The 23,840-nt window shown below is 39.2% G+C and overlaps 1 protein-coding gene across 9 annotated transcripts in view; it reads right to left on the reverse strand.

Moving 5' to 3' along the window:
- Positions 1–23,840, reverse strand: part of FAT3 (FAT atypical cadherin 3) — a 405,538-nt gene that overhangs the window by 31,479 nt on the left and 350,219 nt on the right. For all 9 annotated transcript variants that reach the window (XM_027677451.1, XM_027677453.1, XM_027677457.1 and 6 more), the window contains 8 exons: positions 22,799–23,188; positions 20,163–20,377; positions 19,232–19,369; positions 16,479–16,622; positions 15,731–15,928; positions 12,454–13,252; positions 4,659–4,793; positions 3,497–3,654 (listed from right to left, as the gene is read on the reverse strand). In XM_027677451.1, the coding sequence (XP_027533252.1) occupies positions 3,497–3,654; positions 4,659–4,793; positions 12,454–13,252; positions 15,731–15,928; positions 16,479–16,622; positions 19,232–19,369; positions 20,163–20,377; positions 22,799–23,188 (2,177 nt within the window). The remainder of the gene's footprint in view (positions 1–3,496; positions 3,655–4,658; positions 4,794–12,453; positions 13,253–15,730; positions 15,929–16,478; positions 16,623–19,231; positions 19,370–20,162; positions 20,378–22,798; positions 23,189–23,840) is intronic.

Genomic DNA, 23,840 nt, shown 5'->3' on the forward strand with positions numbered 1-23,840 from the left:
CACAGTCCATCTGCAGTCAAACACCATGGATACAGAATGCTTCCTCCTAATCTATCTGGGGAAATACTTCGTTAACTGAATTGCATTTCAGGTTCGTTTGTGTAAAACAGTGTATTTAATTAAAATATTACTCGTTTCAACTCCAGCCATAACTGGGACCATATCCAAGCTTCAGTCCTATGCAGCATAAGCCAGGCAACAGTAATGCACTCAAATGTAAAATATATACTTAACTAAATGATGCAAAAAGTTTCACATTAACTGCCTGGACAGAAGAACATATGCTTGCCTTTTACCATTTAGCACCTATATTTCTGGCATGATGGTAAAGTCTTTCTTTACAAATTTTTAATCCTTTAAATGTCACAAAAAAGTTGAATCTCCATTATATTCCTTGAAAAAAATTAGATAAATTATGGAATTCTCTTCTGGAATGGTCTTGTAATGCTTTAAACCTTACCTTTCCCAGTTAGATGCTACTTAGGTAACAAGGAAATAGTGGTACTGGTTTCAGCACATGCAATCTTTTCAAAGGAGAAAAAAAGGCCATTGACCTGCATCTCATTTTGCTCCAATTGTCTTAAAAGCAAGAGCATGCAACAAAAAAAATGGCCAACCTCTCAAAATCGATGGATGAGTTACTTTATTTGAAATAGCTGAATAAATAACACCCTTATTATATTGTATCAATGCAGTGTAGCTGGTAGGCTTTCATCAAAGTAGTAGACAAGCAGTTTGCTCTATGGAATTGATTATTCATCCAAGAAGGACACTGTGTTATGATTATGAAATATTTCCATCCCTGGAGTTATCACAAATGTATGAGCTCCCAAAATTAAGCTGGTCATTTAAACTCCAAAAACCATATTGCAGCATTAATTTTTAAATAGACTGCAATGGGAGAGACTTCCTTCAAAACAATCAATGCCACTGTATGCTCCAACAGCAGTGGTGTTTTCTGCCTGCCCTCCCATGGGCTTATGGTCTAAATTTCCTCTACCTCTGCCTTTGTTTGGAGCTCAGTGATGGTGTTGGGCCCTCTGGTGCTAATCCAGCAGGCACTTAAGTACATGCTTAAAATTAAGGTATGTAAGTAGTTCCAATTGCCTTCAAATATAGTAAGTTAAGCAAATGATTAAGTGCTTTGCTGGAGTGATGCCAGAGTGCTCAAAAGAGCACAGGATTCCATCCTTTATCCTCTATTTGGAAAGCTACTCCTCATGTTCAATTTAATTGAAAGCAATGCTCAAATGATAACAACTTCACATTTATAGTCCTGTAATTAATCTACTTAATGGCCTCATTTCTGAATGCTTCCCTATCTCACAACATATGTACCTGGTTAAAGAAAAAAAAAATAGTCTTACCTGTAGTTTACAAATGAAAAAAACATAAGCTTAGAGAGTCTAAGCATAACTTACTTGACAACATCTGAGTTAAAGATCCCCAAAATGCAGTTCAAGAGTCAGCTGCTATCCTGAAGAGACCTGATAAGGCTAAATCCCTTGAGCATAATGCCATTTGTCTGCCACAGAGCACTTTTGTGAGACCTCAGCCTGATATTCCTCTGCTAAAAGACCTTCACAAACAAAACTCTGACAATTCTTGATCTTTAAAGTGGTACAATTTCTTTAAAAACTATGCTGAATGTAATAATTTAGTTTTCTTTAAGCCATATGCACACAGAAGCCAAGGGCCAGACCTGGGAAAAATGCACACACTGAGACAGCGAATTGTGCCCTACCTAAAAGCCGACCATGAGGCTCTGGGAAGGTAATTCCCTGTGTCCTACCCTGCTAAATGCATAGGACAAAGCAGAGGCTTTGCATCCATACACGATCCTGGACCTCACTCATTGGATACGTGAGGTGGCAGCTGCATCTGAAGCTCTCTATCAAGTACTGCGTGAGATGAGTTCAAAGACGGAAACTGTTTCTTAGAGCTAGGAAGCAAAACAGAGCTTGACATGGAGGACCTTTGAGATTGGAGCAGAATAGCCACAACTCTTGTCGCTGCTCCTTGAAGTATTATTTTTAACTCAGCATCTTTCAAATCAAAATAATTTGGTGATTGTGTGGTGACTGAAAACACATGGTTCCTACCTCACAACTAAAGATTCAACTCAGATGACTGCAATGAGGGTGGGTTTTTTTTTGTTTTGTTTTTTTTGTAGCAGCATCAACTTTTCTTTTTTGGTGGCAAAATTTCTCAGCTTCAACTGGAGATTTTCACTCAGTTGCCTATGACCTGGACATGCTGTACTCCTTAATGATGCGAGCTTTATACACTAAAGTCTAACACAATTAATGCTCCTATTACCATTCTAACTAAATTTCAGTAATCTCTGTATTGTCTCTCATTGTTTTGAAGTGGCACCTTCCACTAGGGCCATTTGTGATTTTTTTCAAATATTTTTTAAAATTACAAAATTGCAAACATTACCTACTGACATGTGCTAAGAGTGACCATGATGAAGACTTCAAAGAAGGTCTTCCAGCCTGCAGTTTCGTTTGGTTTTCCTTGAACAAAAACATATACTTAACAGTTCAAACTGCATTTCCGTGTGTCTCAAATCAGAGCTTAACTGTCTTGTACAAATCTGAACAATGCTGACAGTTCCTGGTCAATGACAGACAGTACTCCTGCTCATGAAATATTTCAGTCTAACAGCTATAAAGTTATTTGTTGCCCATTAATAACTCATATAGCAACTTTAACATTACCTAAGCATTCAGCCCAAAGTACTCTGAAGATTGCAAACACAGACACAAAAGGCTGTGTGTTATTTCTCTCACTGCTGAATTATAGAACATGGCATAGTTACAAATGTCAATGTCTTCATTTTGTACCTTATGAGGCTATAGCAGAAATACTATACAGGCAGGGTCTTGGATGAGCCTAGTACTCCCTTTCCATCCAGCACATATTTGCCATTTCACAGAAACACAAAAAAGAACAAAAATGCATGGAGAGCTTATCAATTAAATATTGATTTGGTATCAATCTCCGGTGACCCTACAACTCTCTCAACAAATAATCTCAGTCCACAGAGAGCAGAGATCTTCATATTCAGTAGGAGACGTTCTAAGCAGCTGATTTCTGGAATTAACTTGATAACAGTGAGGGCATGTTCCCTAACCACAGACATGGACAGAAGGGAAAACCAGCAATTTCAGTATGCTTTGTTTTGACCATATAGTCATATAAATGGCCAATTTTACATCTTGTACAGACTGGTTTCTATACGCATACATATATAATGTTCTTGTAATAAACAGCACCCAGTGGGAAATTTTCCAAGTAAAGTACCACTAACAAGCTGCTTTTCTTATTGTTGTTGTTGCTGCTGTTGTTGAAATTGTTTTTCCCTGTTAGAATCAGATTTCTTCTTCTCAATCTGCAGCTGAAATGAGAACAGCATTACCCAAATCAAGAGCCAACAGAAAATACAGAATATAGAAAAACAACTGCAGAAAAGATAAGTTATTTTAATTACCTTCAGAATTATACAGGGATTCGCTCTGGTATACATTATAATCCCATTGCTTTGCAGGGTTCGCAGACGGAGAGCCAACTTGAATTCCTCTTTCTTGCTATTTTCAGAAACCCGGTATTTAATGTAGCTATTCCCAGCAAAGCTAAGGGAAGTATGGCCTGAAATAACCATTTTGAAAAGACATACGTGCTTTTAGTGACACCTGAAATAATTCCTCAACTGTCAAGTTAATTAAAGAATTTATAAAGTTAATGAGAATGTCTAGGAAGAAATAAATCAAACCCATTTTCTATGAGAAAAAACACTGGCATCTACTGCAAAATATATTGTATTTATTTATTTTTTTTTAATTATTTTTCAGGGGATACAAGAAAGCTCTAGTTCTCCATACTTAAAAAAAAAAAAAAAGAGAGGTTTTTCCAAGTATTCAGCCTTTTTCAGCTTATACACTTCTGGAGGCACCTATCTTGCCTCACTGATAACAGAGAGAGTCGAAGATGCCCATACCTATACATCAGGCAGTTGAGTTACCGGTATAAAGTTAGGTGTGGGCAGATGTCAGCCAAACCCTTGCCATGAGTTCCCTGCAACCACTGTTCAGGACCACAGTTCAGTATCTGCTGTGTTTTCATCAGGCAAATAGCACAAATCCTCTGTCATGCAGCCTGGAATTCACTGAAGTCACCAGAGAGCTCCACTTCACTGACTTTCCACCTGGCTCTTTATATCCCAGGGAACAACACAGCTGTAGAGAACTAACAAGTGTCCTCAAACTTTTGTTTTGGGATGGCGTAGTGTTTTCATTAATAAAGACTGGAATTTTGGTAATTTAAATAGTAAGTAGAAGAGTTAATTATAGAGCTTTGCCCATGGCAGGAAAACATCTGGTATAACATTCTCTAGGAGAAATCCTGTTTTCTCAGCAGCCTGTTTTACTGATCTCATACTTAAACAAGTCAGTGGGAATTTCTGTCTACAAACAGCCTCATACCTACAAAGGCAAGTATTTACAGGGCTTATAAACAAGATACACCAAGTGCCAGTGCTGAGATGGTTTAAGCAGTACATTTTCTGTTGACTTCAGTGGCACCTCTACCTACAAAATGAGAATGGCAGCACTTAGTTGTTCAAGTATATCCCCCTTTACAGCTGTGGCATGCACCTGAACATTCGCCAAGCTTTCCTGGTGGGCACTGGCAGATGAACGGTCTCCGATTAGCTTCATACCCCACACACTGCATGTCCCCTGGACACGGTTTCTCCAGACAGGGGTCGTTGGACCCTGGACAGAGTCCTCCTGCAATAAGTTAAAATGCTGTCAGGGACACATAGTGTAAAGCATGATCTGCTACAATACAGGAGTAAAGAAAGACAATTATTGATCTCACACTTCAGTATAAGCAAAAAACAGCTTAATAATAATAACCACACACTTTCATAGTAGAGAGAAGTATTTTTGTAGAAGTACATAGCAAAACTGTAATAGTTCTTTTTCAAGATGCCCTAAACACCATGGGAACATATTATAAAAATGAACTCTTATAAGCAGTAACTGGTTTGTAATTGGTGGTGTACCTCTCAGGCCATCCATTTTCTCACAAACCTTCATGTACAAGGGCTTTATAGACATATGAGAAAAAAAATGGCTTGAAGCTATGCACTCCTTTTGTCCCAGCACACCCATGAGAAGCAAATTGAAGGAGATAGAAATAGTCACAGCACCAAGCCTGCTATAGTTCAAGAAGCATTTGGGAAATGTTCTCAGGTGTGACTCTTGGTGCGGTCCTGTGCAGGGCCAGGAGGTGGACTTTCATGATCCTTGTTGATCCCTTCCAACTCAGGACATTCTATGATTCTAAGCCATGCTGGGCCAACAGTGTGGCAGCTGGACTTTTCATCCTCATACTACACAGGACATGCTGCGAGCTTGGTCATACAGCACAGGCAAATTTGCCTCTTCCCTACGTTCCTCCTGACATTTCTGAGATCTCACATCCTATCCAGCTTGCCCAGCTTCAAAAACTTCATTTTTTTTCTAATCTGAAGGGACAGAACAATGCTGAGTTTTAAATTTGCTTAAAATACTTGAGCAATTACATGAAGGTTCTTCAAAACCACCTAAATGTTTTACATCTATCAAGCTGAGCATGTCAAGGAATTACTCTGAAGCCTGTCAGTGTCAAAGGAGCTTCTTGCATTTCATAGGGTTTGGGTAAAACTTGTACTTAACTTCTAAAAACATCTAGATAAATCTGTTTTAATTGCCCTAATCTTAAAAGATTTTCAAACACTGTCTACAATAATGCAAAATACAATACACCTACTGCTGCTTAATATATGGATTTTCAGGAATATGTGACTTCCATAAGCTAGCCTTTTCTTGGTTGTAGTAAGGTACTTGGTAGATACACCATCAGCTTGTTCATATGGGCATCTATCTATGTGTGGCTGCTATGAAAGTAGACTTCAAATGCAGGAAAAAAGGCATTCCTGCCCTTGCTATTGTTGATTTTCAGCCACAGCCTGAATAGGGTGAAAGCAGTTGCTGGGAATGGACAGACTCATCTTGTTTTGCTTATTAAGTTAATTTACTTAAGACATGCAGGTGATGAATTTAATGATAAAACACACCTTCCTACCCATCACTTTCTGAATATTGTTAGTCCTTGTATATTGCAGGATTCTTATCATATTAAAAAACTAGTTTATTTTTTGAGCATATTATTTGATTTACAATTTATAAAGGAAGAAATCAACCTGTCATAGAGTACATCTCCAAAAATAATGAAAGAAAGAATCTTATTGCTCTCAGAGTTTTGTACAAGCCAAGCAGGGCTCATAGTAAGCACAGCTGAAATTACCTGACACTGTAAGTATTTTCTGGGAAAAGAAAAATTACTGCTGTAGGTTTCAAAGTGGACATGGGCTGACTACAAATATGGCAATTACTGTAAATGTCTTCCTTGATGTACAGCATAGTCAATTTAATGTTTAACATCCTCCCCTCCTTTATCAAACATTTGTTTGAGAGGTCTACGCAGTAAACGATTTACAGTACTGCCTTTAGCACTGTTAGAAAATGATGCATGGCATTCTTTATTAATCACATTAGTAGGTAATGTGAACAGGAGTAACAGCTGCAATATACAGTTCCACTTTAAGTCTTATAGAATCAAGAAACAATTGTCATTTAATATTTAATAGGGTTCTGCATCACAGAACTATATTCTATTTAAAAGTAAGGTCTGCAGAATTTAACAGAGAATATAATGGTTTTTATGTGGTTTTTTTTTGTTTGTTTGTTTTTCCTTAGAAAAAACCCCCATATTTCTTGGAATTCAATGGCAAGTAATAATTATTTCTGAAATTATAACAGGTTGCTAAATATTCTGTAGGCCGCCTTGTATTTTCTCCTTGGTTGTTTCAGCTATTTTAACTCATTCTTATGTGACGAATACACAGCATTCTGGTGTACACAGAGTATATCCCTTCTCTGCACAAATTTAGATGTTTTGTGAGGCTGTAATTCAAGTAAGCCTCTATGCAGCTGACAGACAAGCCATTTGGACAAAAGCCCCAGAACTCATCAGTGTGGAGCAGAAAGGGGCACTGAGATTTCCAAATGTGGCTCTGCAAATTCTCACATCCCCTAACCTATGGCTTTATCTTTGACATGAAACAATAAAGCAGCAGCTTACTTTGTTATCCATCTCTGCCAGGTTTTTAGCTGATTCAAACTCTGATTTGTACTTCAGAGTCATCCTTGCACATTCAAAAACAGATGGAAAAGATCTAATGTACTTAGTGCAACTGTGGAGATGCACTAAAGAACTGCTTATCCTGAACGGCCAAGAATAGTTCTTCTGGTAAACTACAAGAAAATCAAATTTCTATTCATACTGCTGCAGCAGGATTTCATAGCTGTCACAAAATTTTTAAAATATTCAGACTTGGGAGAAGTGCTTTATGCCTGTCTGTATGGTTCTAAGTACATAAGCTACAAATTTGCATTATTGCATTGCCCCAGCTAACAGGCATTTTCAGGCTGATTTCACAACTGTGTGGAACAAAATTGTAAAATTGTTCAAGGTTACGTTGTCCACATCAAAGATTTACAGCCTGAGTTTAAACAAAATTATTCTAATGTTGCATTTCCACTCCAAAGAGCAGTCTATTTACCATCCAATAAGAGATTCAAGAAACATAGGTTTGAACTGATCTTTTTTCTTCTAGGAAGTCCAGGCAATCCACAGCATTCTCTTGAAACTCACATTACTATTAATAAAACTGTTCTCTACAAGGTATCACAGAAACACACGAGCTAGCATCAACCCGTGCGTGGCAGAGAAGGTGGAATAGACCCACTTGATTTTGACAGATCATCTTCAGCTTAATTCTCTAAAAGAAGATAAAAGCATTTCAATCTTCTAACCAGTATACTGAGGAAGAAAACACTCTTCCATTGCAAAATGAGACGTATTTAATTCCTACTCCTTCAAAAACAGGAGAAAAAATAGGATTGTAAATATATTCTGAAAATTGAGTGCTTCAGTCATTTTGACTTACTCCTTGTGATATTTTGTAGTTTTCTATCAGCCCATTCTCCTGAGTCTGTATGAGTATTAAAAGAGTCTGTTTCTCTCACTTGCAGAAGAAAGCTTGAAAGGAGGGAGACCATGAGAGCCAGAGTAGCATGAAGCTTGCAAAACAAACTCCAAACTGCTACTTGAAGTAGTAATTACTTTAGTGGGGAGGGAACTCATGATCTGCAATCTGCTTTTATTTTTAGGGCATGGTGACCAGGTGTTATAGGTAATGATTATTCTATACACATCAGCACAGACACTGCAAAATTGTTTCTGCACAAGCCAGCAATGGGGTTCATCTAGCTCAGGTGCCCCTGGAAAACTTTGTGTCACACAGTACATCCTAGTGAAATAGAATGTCTCTGAGTTTTAGAATAACGAGACATCTGACCTTTTCCATCCACTCCTTGATCACAGCTTCCCTTAGGACTCCTTAAGTGATAGACACCAATTGCCACTTGCCCTGATTCTAGAATCGTGCCCCCACTTCACACTTCAACTCTCCCACATTTTATATGAGACTGTGCATTCTCAGCATGGGACTTAATGTCAGAGATATTCACAGGGAGAAACATCTTTCCTTACACAAGTGCAACATTAAAAGGACTATGGCCAGATCAAATCTATCAAAATTATCTGCAGTTCTTGGTTCCCAAGCACAGACAGGACACCTTCTTTTTCAGTCTTCCTTGCCAGGAAAATCCAGGCTCATTAGTACATACATGTGTGCTTCCTGAAAATGGGAAAAGCAGTGTTGTACACATAAGAATTGGGTTCTTGATGCCCAGTCCTTCAGAGCACCCAGTACTCTTTAAGACAGTGTGTGCTCTGTGGAGCTGAGGACAAACCACCTCTGAAAAATAGGTCCTATATTAATAGCAGATCCTCACAGTCTATGATTTTCTTTTGTCAGAGCATTCACAAAATGCTAGAAAGGGCTTCATTAAGTCTGAATTATCCTGTTTCATGAGAAAGTGGTCCAAGACTGCTACTCTCTTGATTAAATAATGTGGATGTAAGTGTCTCCACTTTTGTTGAACACTTCTGCGTCCATTAGAAAAATTCTTTCAAACTATTAGGCCAGAACCATATTAAACATTTGAAATGGAATTCATCTCATCTAACTTTAGGGCATGATTCATCTGACTGACTTTAGACATCTAGGGAGAGATGTATCACATCATTAAAAGCACCTCATTCTTTCCAGTGTCTGCAAATGGGGCCTGGAGTGACCAGCATGGATGTAGATATATATCCACATTTGTCAAGATTATTTCAATCCAGCCTTCTCCTATAAAAATAATAATGTAATCTCATTTTTTTCAGATTATAATGCAGAACAACTCTACAGCAAAGTAGTCCCAACAAAACCTGCTTCTCTGTATCTTTGTCTCCACACAAAAGAATTACTTTACATCATGCAAAAAATACGGAGTAGATTTTTGCTTCTGAAAAATGAGAATGCCATGCAAACTATTTTATGTGAATATATATATTCCCTTCCTCCTATCTTTATTTCCCCCAGCACTGACAGTTGTTTGCATATCTCACACCATGTGATGGGAGATTGGTAAGCATAGCCCTATGGTCACACCAAAACAAATCCCACTTTGTGACAATATTTTTCATACAAACACAAACAGATGAGGCAGAAATCTAAGGAGACAGTCTGTTATTGAAAAACTCTTTAGTTCAATTTTATTGATTTTAAAGGCAAAGATTGATGCATGTGAACTTTTGAACTTAGCCTTCCAGAGCTGAGCTGCTGAACCTCCAAAGTTCACCCACTGCCTGCTTTACAGTCTCCCTGCATTTTCACGTTAGATAACTCTGTTTGCTCACAAAGGTAATCTAGGTAAGTTATGCACAGCTGGCATGCATAAATTGTGCATATCTGTGACATCTGCCAGTGGGAAAAACACTCCAAGTATGATATATATTTCAGGAATGAGTGAATTAGTTCAAACTCAAGCTTTCTGGGTCATAATTGAATCATTTCACTGGAAACATATGCAATATTTTAATGGCTTTGTCATAATTCAAACTATTAATATTTACTGGATGTGAAACTATCTTAGTAACAAAGGAAGTATAATACTTCTATTATACTGATAATATCTTGCTAATGCTGTCTTATTAAACAAGCCAAAATAAATTTTGCACTTTTTTTCTGACTTGTGCATTTATGTGCATGTACAAGAATCACTGATTGAAGAAGCATTTGCATTTTTCTCACTCTATTACTCTAATCTTTAGCCTTCTGAAAGCAAAACTATCCATACATTCTCTAACTAATATACCCTCAGAAGTGCATGTTACCTCCTATGTGAGAAAACACAGGGTGTGTCCGTGTATTTACCTAAATACCAAGATATTTTTTGTGGCTCCTATAATTAAAAAGGAAGAGGCTGAAGCATTACCTGATGAGGAGAAGGCCAAAGCATGAATTTTCACTTCCAACCAAGGTCTCTAATATCTGTGCAAGTAATATGCACCGAGATTTTCACCTCTTTGGCAGCTATACATAAATCCGCACCATTGGACACTTTTTTACTACAGGCTGGATGATAGGCTGGATAGGTACAATCCCACCCCAAATCCTGTGGATCACCCATGGGAAATCAGCACATAGTGGCTTGCATAGCAGCAGTGGGAACCCCATCCAGCTTCTCAGCTGGACCAAGACAAGCTGCCTGTTCTAACTGTTCCCATACAGCAGTCTTTAAGGCCATGATAAATGGTCCAGAGGCTGGGGACCACAGACGGTCGCAGAACCACACTGCCTTTCCAGCAGCCTGCCATCCATTTTGAGGATTGACTGGTACATGACAGAAAAATTTGGAAATTGCTGTCCCAGCTGAATTTCTGTGCTTCCATTGCAAACCTGCTGTGCAGGGAGAAAAAGGAAGAGTGTGCCTGGATCGAAACTGTACTGCACTGCAAAGTCCCTTTTTTGGAGTTAAGCTAAGGGATTACGAGGCAGAGGGAATAATACATCATTATTAACTTTAATAAGTAGTGAAATGAAATTACAAACAGTGAAAATTTTCGCTGCCAAAAAACAAATTTCTGTCAGTGAGGACTATCACTATCCCCAAGGAGATGAGGATTTGTGATTTCTTGATACAAAAATAAAACTAAGTTATGACTTAAGAGAATATAAAAATTTTTTGCAGACAGAGTTTCTGCACTGGCTCCTGGACTTGACTGGAGGATATTGCAGCATTGTCCCTTTTAAACCTGTGAAAATTCTTTATTTCAGAGCCTTTCATGTGTAACAAAATGCTGGCAATTGTTGTACTAGATATGCCTATTTGAAACCTAAAGCACTATTACTTAAAAATTGACCAGATAGTCTGCTTTTGAATGTATCTCAGATACAGAGTTATGGTATTTTTTACAGAATTGAACTTCTATGGCATTATTATTCATGTGCTGCAGGAAAAAAATGATTTCTGGTTGAGTTTTGTGCAATTTATGCCTATTTTCATCCCCACTGAGGTCAATGGTAAAACATGAAGCCCTGCTGACTGCTGCAGAAACAAAGGTTGGTTATTGAGGGACATGGCTGCTGAATTCTTGTCCTGGTCTGTGTGCATGTGTGCTTAAGATGAGGGAGACTTAGGATGTATTGATTTTACAGCAGCTTTTTTCTGTGCTCTTAAATGAAGCGGAATGAGGAGCAAATGGCCTGGCAAACAAAAGAAACAGAGCTAGTATTATAACTGCCTAAGGTTTTAAAATCCAAGTGCAGAATCATACGGAAGACTGGCTCTTGAGTCTATTTGTCATATGCCCATGAAATCTCTGCCAAAAGTGGAGCAGCCTAAAACTCACCGTCCCCTACTGCAGCATTAAAGGTCAGGAATTGCTAATAAAATACTTCACTGGTTATCACGCCTCTCTGCAAAAACAGGACTGGAAACAGTCTTTCCACCTGCATGTCTTAGGCCAGGGGTGCTTTTCCTTGGAGGCTGCTGGTGCATCACTGCAGACCAGACTGCTCTGCTACAGTCAGACTCCAGGTTTATTCCAGTGGTGGCACTAACTGGGTGGGAAACCACATCCTTCCCTCTCTCTCTCTCCTCTCCCATTCCTTCCCCTCCCCTGGAAGCTGGTTGATGGCTCTGATTACGGAGCCTCCAGGAAAGCGGTCTTTGTCGTAAAAGGCCAAAGTTCATAAACTTCCATTTACATCAGTAAACACGAACAATTCTTCCTGAGCCTGAGAAATCAATTCCCACAACGTATCAGCCAGTCATGCTTTAGAGGACTGAATTGAAATGCCCCTTCTAATCTGTGTCAGAGGAATAAAATGGATCCTATCGCATAATATGCAAAGATGGAAGGGGAAAAGGGAGCAGTACTCACCATTGCACATGCAGCGCACATTCCTGTAAAAGCGGGGACACACAAAACTAATTCGTGCCGTGCTATAGGTCATCAGGGAATGTGAATCAATGGACAGACTTTGCTCACAGTGTTGTTCCTGACAATCCAGTCCAGAGCAATTCTTCTCTAAGATAGCAGAAATACGAATCACATTTTCCAAATGTCTCCTTGCATTGGTAAGCTTCTGAATCAAATAGGCAGGCTTATAGAAACCACCACTGTGTATCTGAACTGCAAACAGCATGTCAAGCTGATTGCTGCCTGCCACTGGCTGAATACTGATGATGTGTAGGCTGTCTTGTTTTTGGGAGAGCACCGCGTTTCGCAAGGTACGCCTGAACCCATGCATGTGAAGACCCACGAAGTCTTCTGGGGAAACGTTCTCAAAACGAATGGTGACTGTGTTTTGCAGCATTTCTTGTAGCAATTGCTCCACGTGGACCACAACATCGATGGGTACCTGGAAACGGCCATCGCTGACAGAGACATTTAGGACATACTTGCCGTTATCGAGCCCTCCAAGGGCAATGATCTTCCCATCATGGCTGTTGACCTTGAACAAACTTTTCTGTTCTGATTTTAGTGTGTATGTGAGGACATCATACACATCCTGATCTGTGGCATGAATTTTCCCAATGACTCCCCCAGGAAAATCATCTTCCATGGTGACAATGAAAATCTCCAGTGGAATGGCAGTTGGTTTGTGAATGCTTTCTTCAATAACCCTCACCTGAACGTAGGTGTGGGAAACCTGCTGAGGCTTCCCAGAGTCCTTTGCCTAACGTAATTTAGAAAAAAATAAAAAAAATAAATAAAACACACATAGAACACAGCCTACAACCACAACTTTTTCCTATGTATATTTTCGCAGCATCAGTAATTCTGAAGACCTCCCAAAAGAACTTCCCAAATGTATTTGCAAAATACATATGCAAAGAAATATCTCAGCCATTTCTAGCAGTGGAACTTAGAAACTCTTCAGGGAAGCAGAGATCTCTAAGTGGATTGCATGGAGAAATGTGTCAGTAGAATGTCTCATTACTCAAACTGAAATGTTCCCAGGATCCCATAGCTATCACTTGTCATCTTCACAATGGAGAATATACCAACAATGTGTTATATTCTGCACCAAATGGAGTTTGGGCTCACTTCTATCCTGAGAAGGGACTGAAGTCCAGTGAAATATCAGCTTCCTACATTGCTTGGTGTGCTCCAAAGCATTTCAGACCCTGGTTAACTTGTGTGGATTTGAGGGAGTTCAGAATTTTTCTACAGCACTCCGTACTACTTTACCTGAAGCAATCAAGAAACATGCTTGAAATAAATAAAATTTATCATCCTACAAAAATGAAATAGGTGCTTGTGCTGTTGCTAACGATAAAATATGAGAGCAGCACTGCACTTGGAGAGATGACTGTATGACCCAGAGCACATATAATAGCATCATTTGCACTTTTTTTTATAGAGAGCAAAAGAGCAAGTATGACAAAAAACCCAAGGCCATTTTGACAGAAACATGTGCAAACCTGAATCAGTGTCCTTTCCTACACTAAGAAAAATCTGTCATTGAAGTCAATATTAAGATATACTGCTCCACACATTTACTTGCTCCAGAGAGAAACAGAAGGCTGAACTACCACTGGGCAGAGATGTAGCACATGTCCAAAGATCTTTGTATTTGGACATGAGAAGGAAAATTTACAAGCTGAAGAAAAAAATGGCAGGATGAGAACAGTAACATGGGCATTATTATGCATGGATTAATAACTCTAAGACACTCTAAAATTCATTCATCTTCACTCCTTAAAGAGCTTGGTGGAGTATTTAAAAAAAGATTTTATATATATATGTGCAAATACACACGTACATGCACAGAGGTTACATCCCATTCTGCTTTTCATTTTAACATTACTTCTTAATAAACCTAACACAGAGAAGGAACCTGATGGTGGAAAGGAGAAAGCAGCACTCTGGCACATAGGAATGGAAAGAAGCATTTCTATGCTCTATACACAACAGGAAACTATAAAATATGTTTTCACTGCAGAAATCCCTAAAGAAAATAATACTGGGAGAAATTATGCCTCCAAAATCCAACAGTGTGGTTTTCTGAGCATACTGGTGCATCTCAGACATGGTGGTCTGTCTAATATTTCATTTATATGAAATACTTGGATCTCTAAAGCTGGAGGATGCTGCTTAGATTTAACTCATGCTCAGTTTTGGCTAGAAACTTTGGCTAGCAAATTACCCTGAAAGCAGGATATTTTAGGATGAAGGCATGGTAAGAAAGAAAGGTGAAGATTTTTTGTTTTGCTACAAGGCTAAAAAAATAGGTCTCAGGAATATTAAATGACAAACTTGTAAAACTTTAATTTAAACTGTTAATTAGCATCAGAGCTTATATTTTTTTGAATTGTAACTAACAATTGTAACTAGGGATGCTACTGCTATGAACAGCATTAAATGTACTTGTAAAGGAGCAGATAGGCTGTATTTAGAGACATCAACCCCAGCAAGGCAAGTGGAGGAAGAATGCACTTGAAATGCAGCTTATAGGACCATGACTCATTTCAATGAAAGGGTGTAGTTGATTCCCTAGACTTGCATATTTACTGAACCCTAATACATCTTCTCTGTCAGGCCTGAGAAATGTGGACAAATTACTTTTGGATTTACTAGTTTTGGTAATCAAAATTACCGTGGTTACAAAGCTTCTCAACAATTACTCTAAAGCTAAGTTTGAGCTGGACTTCTATTGAATGTCTTATTTTGACATTCTTTCAAGGCTAAGTTGACCTTGGAAATGTGATTTCATGAATTCTTGGAAGGCTTCCAAAAATTTATGATTAAATTTATGACTTAAAAGCAGAAGTGATTTTCCTTCCTAGAACAGTATTTTGCTGTCACTTGTTCTGTGGTATATTTATATGTATATAATGCATTTTTGCTTATTTTCCTTGCTTAGCTACAGAAAAAAATGATGAAAATCTTAAACCATAACGGTCGCTGCTCAGAAAATTCATTTCATGCCAAGGAAATTGGAAAGGTGGCTGGCTACCTATTTATATTTATATGAAATCAGGTTTTTGAACATCAAAGGAAATATACTGTATTGTGAATTTGTAAACTGGAATGTGTGGTATTTACTCATAGAATACAGTCAATTAAAACCAACCCATAAAGGTAATGTACAGGTTACCAACAACTATGAGGGGTTTTTTGTTTCGGTACAGATATAAAAATCAAGACATACCTGCACGCAGAGCACATATTCAGTTGAGACCATGTGCTTAAAGATGACTGCAGACCTTAAAACGCCATGAGGGTCCAGTGTAAACTCCTCTTCTTCATTGCCAGTGAGGATGGTGAAGGTAAAAGGGGGGCCATTGTGAAAAGAGTCTTTGTCTGTCACTACCAGCTGCAAAATGCTTGTGCCCACTGGTTTATTTTCCTTTACACATATACACAGCGTATAAAGAAAAGGATTAAAATGATACATATCTCAATTATAAAATACCACATTTTGCTATCGAGAATATTCAACTGAATGCTCTTTGGACAAGATGGTGTTTCACAACACGCGCTTATTTGACACTGCTTATGCCCCATGGACCAGTAGCAGAAATTAAGGTACCCATCACACCTCCAGGGACTGCTGAGCTCTGCCTGATACTGTGTCTGATCAGGTCTGACTAACAGTTAAGGCTCACACCCAGAACAAGGTGTAAAGAAAGGTGAACTTATTCCAGAGCAGACATTTTGAGGATAGGGTACCTGGTGCAACAGGGATGAATGATAAAATGTGTGACAGATGCTGTGGTTAAGGAACCTCAGAAAACAGAAACTTACAAAGACTTAAAAAAACCTTGTTTATCATTTCTTTTAGATAAGATCACTTGATACATCTTTTGCAGATAGATCATGAAAAGCTACTTAACTGAAACCAAATGCTCCTGCATTTTAAAAGTCAGAGAAGTTTTTGATGTTCAGGATAAACTTACTTGAATTACAGCTGTGTAGTTAGCTGGAGTAAATACAGGGCTGTTATCGTTCACATCAGAAATGTCCACATTGACCGTCACAGATGAAGACAAAGGAGGGGTGCCGCTGTCTCTTGCTTGGATAACTAGTGAATAACCAGATATCTGCAAAAGGTGAAAACATTAAATCATTGTGAAAGTGGTCCTAAATTTCAACCCAGTTTCTTTACATCCAATGCACCACCTTCCATATTCTGAGGAAAGCTGTTTGGCCTCATTACCTTCCTGCCCGTAGTATAACATTATCCTGTTTATTGCCACACTGTGTCCCAACTTCTGTTTTATAAGGCTATCAATAAACATAACAGCTTCATTGTATTAAAATAACTGTATCAGATAATACATTCCTGAAAAAAGGGGCAGACAGAAAATAAACAACAGATAATATCTGAACTCAGCTATTAGTACTGTGGCTTACACTTTCATCTTTCCTAGGTGTCAGCTGGGATATGTGACCTGATTCTATTTATCTTATGGTTGGTTTCCAGGATATTATATAAATTGCTTATTAGAGCCAGCATCGGTTTGACACACATTGTTTCTAACATGGAGAAGGAGAGCCAAGAAAAAGTTCACGGACAGTTGGCTTAAACACACTGGGAAACATTTGGGAGTACTAGGGACAACAGTCTCTGCAGCAACAGAATATTATCCACCATTTAGCAAATAAGAGGGCTTGAGCCTTCTTGTTTGCAACATACAGAAACTACTCAGCATAGTGCGGGCAGTTCAGTGCATCATCCATGGGCCCTCTACACATGCATGTGCCCATGTGTGAGGTGTGAGCATATGTGACAACTTGCAAAAGCTCTGTCTGTGCACAGTTTACGGATGACAGTTGGATTTTCTGAACTGCATCCTTATGTTGGCCTCCTTAGGTCTTAAAACTGCTTTTTACTGTATATTGCTTCCTGCTCCCCAGGGAAAGCTGCTGACACATCTACCCCTGAATCCTTCTACAGGAGAGTGAGCAAAGGGCAAAACGTGCCAGATACAACACTCCACTCCACCCTCTCAGTGCAGAGCTGGAAAGAGAAAAAACGTGGCCCTGCAGAGGGGAACAAGATAATGTCAATGGGGCTTTTTCTGGAGGGGGCAGGGGGAAGGAAATTCAAATCCATTAAAAAAAAAATAAAATTCCTGGTAGTAGGGAGGAGTACAGATTAAGCACACAAAATAAGGAGGCTCTTCTGGGATATGGGACCAACATAAAGACAAAGGGAACATGTTTTTTAGGGGGTTATATGGAGGAGAAAGACTGCAATTTGGTGGGGGCATAGTGACACAGGAGAGAGGAGGAATCTCGGACTAAGGAAAGTCAAGAAACTTGAGACAGAAAATTAGTTTTTTTTTCAACTGTGAGTTCTACCACTAGCTAAAGACAAGACTGACAGTTTTGTAAGCTCTTTCCCATTTTTTTGCTCTGTTTGCTTTCATTTCAATGTATCCCAGGAAGGTAGATGGCAAAAGTCATGGTCTCTATGTGATTATAGCTCTGGAAATGAGTTTCCTTAAACCACTAAAATCTGGGAGTCGGCACTGCCTTTGGGAATCTACAGCAGATGGGGCATCATGTATCATTCTCCCTGAAGGGGTCAGAAACACCTGTGTCTAGAAAATGTGCCAAGGAAGCAGAGAAAAAGACAGTATCACAGCTTATTTTAAGAGTGAAACTTTGGAAAATACAGATCTAACAGAGATGGCATTAAACTTGCTGATGCTGGTGAAGGGAAATGTGTGTATCTAAATGCAGCTGTACATGAGTGCGCTTCAGAAACTAAAAAAAGTAATGTTAAGAAATTAAGCCCATGCTTTTATTACAGCCCATTTTTAACAGGCACAGCCATTGTTACTTCCCTGTCCTCAACAGTCTCCGATAAAGTCATTCTGCAACTAAATACTGACAACTTAATACTGCCTTTGTGATAATACAGAAAGAATATTTGCCACTATTCTGAGCAGTAGCTCTGCTTCCAGTAAAGAGCTTTTCCAGCTGAGCCCTTATTCTGAGGGTAGCAATCTGCTTCCCCAGTTTCATGGATGCATTGCTGGGAGGCAGGAAGCATTTCTGAAGCCATTTAGCACTCTCCTGCCCAGCTAGCAGCACAGGCAACTGCATTTGTTTGTTTTTTCTCCAAAAGCTGCTAATTGCTAGCTATGGCAAAATGGTGATAAATAATCCTGAATGAATAATGGAGTGAGCAAACAAAGCAGCAGAATCTGTTAATGAAGCACTCTTTCACTTTTGGTACAGCCTGGCCACTTCAAAGCATCCCCTCCCCAATGATACGTTTTGCAGAGCACTAATTAAAGGCTGGGTCTCAGCTCAGTGCCACAATCTGGAGAATGTTGTAATCTCTCTGTTGCACACACAGCTATATGTGTGTGCTTGCACGTGCAGGAGAGGGAAGGCAGCAACAGCTGCCAGTGGCGTGACAGGAGAAATCCAGTGTTGCCTTTTTCCCTCCCGATCTGACCTCAGCTGCTCTGTTGGTGCGGGATGGGAAGGGTAGTAGAACAGTTGGCTTGTAGATAGGGTTAGGGACAGGGCTGGCATGGCAAGAAGTGGGAAAACATTAGAAAGACCTGTTGGAATATCTTAGACTGATCGTTGCAGAGCATAAAAGAAACTCCTTCAACTCAAGCTAGCAGACAAGCAAAGATTAATGCACATCTGTAAGTCATTGCAATTTAAGAAGTTCCATATGCCTTACCCTTTCTCTATCCAGTTTCTTTTTAACCTTCACGAGTCCCAAAACAGGATCAACCGAAAATTCATTGTCTTGATCCCCATTCACTATGGAAAAATGAATCTGGCCATTGGGAGGACTGTCCAGATCTTCTGCTATCAACTTTTTTTGAGAGAAGAGTAAAAATTAGCAAAAGAGATATTAAGTGACCTGTATGATACATTAATTGCTCAACACTCCAAAAAGTTAGACTTCCTATTCTGTCAGATTAGTTACACCTGAACTGCACCCCTCTACAGCAACAAGCATGAACCTAATCAGTTTTTGACAGAAGGCTCTCCTTGGACCTTCTCAAAATTCTAGCCCTAAAAAATACAGAATATTTTAATCTTACTATTCCACATAACACTTTCTCTCTGAATCTACAAGTTGCAAGGTGAGAGTATTGCAAGCTTTGGGTATGACACGCTGCATGCCAGACTACACAGATACTATCTATTTGGAGCTCTGAGCAACCTGGTGTAGTGAAAGGTGTCCCTATTCATAGCACGGGGGTTGGAACTAGATGGATCTTTAAGGTCCCTTCCAACCCTGGCCATTCTATGATTCTACGATTCTACTTTCTGAAAAGCTGAATTCTGCCTTTCCATTAAAACCCATTTGTTTCTACCTGACTCATGAAATGCAATACCTTGAATATGCCTTGGATATGCCATTGCTCTTTGACAGCATATAGGGGTTAAAAAGAAAGAGTCAGTACTACTACTACTACTGTCTTTTGAGGAGAAACTTACAGCAGCCTGGAAAGCAGTAGTAAACGCAGAGTATTGGCTAGGGAACAGTTTGGGGGATTCAGGATATGGTAATTATCATTATTAAGCAGTGTAGCAGTATTTAAAGGGTCATGTGGCAGAGGGCTTCACCCCACCTAAACGCCTCCCACGGCCTCACTCACCATTATCACTGAGTCCCCGACGGCTGCATCCTCGCTGATGACTGCACTGTAGACCTCCTGGCTGAATTTTGGAGCATTGTCATTGACATCTGTCACATTTACATTTACAGTTGTAACGGCACTCAGGGCTGGCGTACCTCCATCTTTTGCTTCCACTACTAAGTAGAAATCCTTACACGATTCAAAATCCAAAGCTTCGAAAATGGAAATCACTCCTTTGAAGCAAAGGAGGGAAAGTCAACAGCCAGCAAAAAACAAATAATGCCATGGAATAAGGGATTTGACTGTAGTAAAGAGTACAGCATGCTATTTATCACCATGGCACACATACAACACTAACTGTAAGACTGCCCAATCCAATAAAAATGTTTTTTCATGTTTCTACTGCTGTCATTTGATTAAAGAATGATGCCAATTGCATTTGGGTTGCCTCTGCAGAAAGGACCTTTACAAGGCATGAAGCAATGAATGGTTCCTCATGAAAATAACTTTCATTATATGAGTATCATAGATGAAGAAGTGGGGGTCATATCCATCCATTTACCATCTCATACACAGAGCCTTTGGGAGAACTGGATGTCGACTCTGGAAATTAGCCCTGACAAGTCAACAGAAATTCACTCCCATGCAATTAACTTCTCACGAATCACATACAAATGAATGGGATATGAATACCTTTGAGAAATCAGTTGTCTATCAATTATGTGATTAAACAGAGACTTCCCCACTCAACTAGGTTTATAAATTTTGGGTTACTTCACCACACAACCGAAATTAAGATTCTCTGTAACTTGATTCACTCCATGCACCCCGACCTCCCCTAGGACAGAAATGATTTTTATGCAAGCTCTCCACTTGTTTCCCATAACCTTAACAAGAAGGTGGAGTGGGTTGTGCACAGATTACTAGTGATGCCTTGAAGGAGGCAATACCAGGCACTGCAGGAAAGACTTAAAAGCAAATCCTTTTCAATACAGACCCACCAGAAGCAGGGATGTGTGGGGCTTAAAGGTCATTTGGTCCAGCTGCTGCCCAATGCAGGTCAGCTCAACCTGATCATTCTTGAATGAACTCATCTCTAATATTCTTATAAACCTCTAGCAACATCAGTTTCCTAACCTTCTTACGAAATGTATTTCAGTACTTAGCAATCATTACAATTAGGAATTTCTTCCTATCGTTTAACAAAAATAATCCAAATGCAATTAAAGCCCATTCACAACTTCTTTTCTCGTGACTGGGCATGGAGAACAGTTTATTCCCCTCCCCTCTACAGGTACTTTTTACAGGCCTGAATACTAACAGCATGTCTTCTCTTCTCTAGCTTAAACAGCCTCAAATCCTTCAGTCTTTCCTCGTAAGTAACGTTTTACAGACCTCAGATCATTCCTCTTAATCTTGTCTGGGCTCTCTCCAAATGAATACTACCTTTCAGCACGACTTGCTGAAAGCAAAAGCCCTGAAGAGAAGCTTCCAAGTGGCTAGCAGAGAGTTCCCACTGATAAATGGTGTGAAGGACATTATTTTTCAAGCTCTGATCGGGCATGGTACATCACCACCTGGCTGTCTAGAAACTGAGCTCCTTCCTCTAAATTGATAATAACAGAGCTGTAAGATATTAATGAATACTATATAGTTCTAGTTTTGGGGTTTTTTCCCCCTGTGTGATTAAGGTTCATTATGGGTTTTTATTGATTTATTTCCTTGGCTTCATTATCAACCGTGAAGTTAAGTATCTCTGTCTAGGCGTATTTATATTTAAATTTTGTTAGCACTGATCAACAGTATGCAGATGACAGACAACACACAGTTATGTTAAGTCTCTTCCATGTAAGGCAGTGGTCTCTGCAGAGTGGAGAACAATTTTTGCACACAATGATATAAATGACACAATGTATCATTTTGAGATTTTCCAGGTTACTGGTTATTACAGTTGCATTCAAGTGTTACCTTCAGCTTTCAAAATCATGATTGCATTGCTCAATCCATAGTTGATGGACTAAAACCTTAATAAGGATAAAGAATATACCCCACTAAGGAAATTCCAAGAAAATAAGCCATTTGCACCAAATATGACAGTTTTTCTTGGTATTTTGTAAAGAGAAGCAGCAGTATATTTTTAAAATTTGTGATGTATAACCAAAAAGACCACAGCCCAAATCAGCGCTGAAGTCAACTGTCAGAAAAGACAAGTCAGAGCAACCTAAGTCAGGGAAGTGGCATACACTTACATAAACAGTAATCTCATGTTAGGACTGACACCTATTTGATCCTGGTAGCCCTGTTTGATGCTTTCTAAGATGCAGACAGTTGAGGTTGTACTCAGCTGGTAAGCAAGTAAACATCGCAAGTATTCAGAACCATAAGGGTTGCACAGTTTGGCTAATGGGCTGTCACATCTACGTTGGCTTCAACAGACATACTAATGGAGAAAAGTATTCTCCACTTGAGCTGGGGCAGCTAAGCATGACTGTAATTGACATCAACCTAAAATTGGTTTTAACTGTGTAGCTAATTCCACACTGACAAGTTGTGAGCCTCTGGTCTTGGAAATCCTTTGGTCCAAGAGCCTTGAAAGAACTCACCTTTTTCCAATGCTTTCAATTAGCATTACAAGTAAGAGCCACTTTACAAACCTGTTTTCGAGTTAATCCTGAACTTCCCTTTCTCATTTCCCGATCTGATGAGATAGGCAATCTCAGCATTAGTACCAATGTCTTGGCTTGTAGCAAAAACAGACAGGACTTCAGTGCCAGGTGAGGTGTCTTCAGGTACTGTAACAAGATAATCTCTTCTTTCAAACACAGGGGGGTTGTCATTAATGTCTAGCACTGTAATGGTCACAGTGGCAAATGAGGACAAGGTCAGCACAATGCTCTGATCTGAGGCCTTTACAGTGATGTTATAGGAAGACTGAAGCTCTCTATCAAGAGGATGCTCCAAAATAATGATTCCTGATGACTGGTCAACTGAGAAGTAACCATCTGCAGAGTCTGCCAGGGAATAGCTGACTTTTCTGTTCACGCCTGAAAGAGAAGCAAAAGAGAAAATGATACAGTGAAATAAAGAAAACAAAAACCTCTTCCCATCTAATGGAAACCTAAAGCAAAATTCGCTTATCCAACTGACCATTTCCAATGGGGGTGGAGCACATGAAAGTAGGAGTGTCTGTGAGTATGGTATTGCTGAAAGTTTGGGAGATGAAGACATGCTCTTCCCACGTGAAAAATTCCCATGGAGAAGTTAAGTTCCTTCCCTCATCATGATACTTTTTAAAAAAGATCACTTTGCAGAACTGCTGTGTTATGAAACTTGAAAGCAGAATCCAGATATGGTCCTTGCTCAGAAGAGCTTACAATTGAATTAGATGAGACAGGCAGAGAGCTGAAATTGGAAATGTCTCAGAGAACATCTTGAAGGAACAGAAATGTACATAAGGGAAAAATAAACCCATAAAAATACATGAGGTGGCACAGAATATATTTGCTACCAGTGCTGCCTTGATTCCACTGTTGAGCAGCAAAATATTATCGTAAGACGATACCTGTTAGACAAAAGTTGCGTCCAAAAACTCCTGCCAGGATATGAACATTTTAGTAAGAAAAATCCCTCAGTCCCCCAACTTGAGAGCAAAAATTGAGTTGTTGATATGAAATATATCCTATGTTTTTAAAATCC

This window comes from Neopelma chrysocephalum, unplaced genomic scaffold (genome assembly GCF_003984885.1).
Source record: "Neopelma chrysocephalum unplaced genomic scaffold, ASM398488v2 Primary Assembly neopelma1_43, whole genome shotgun sequence".
Lineage (NCBI taxonomy): Eukaryota > Metazoa > Chordata > Aves > Passeriformes > Pipridae > Neopelma > Neopelma chrysocephalum.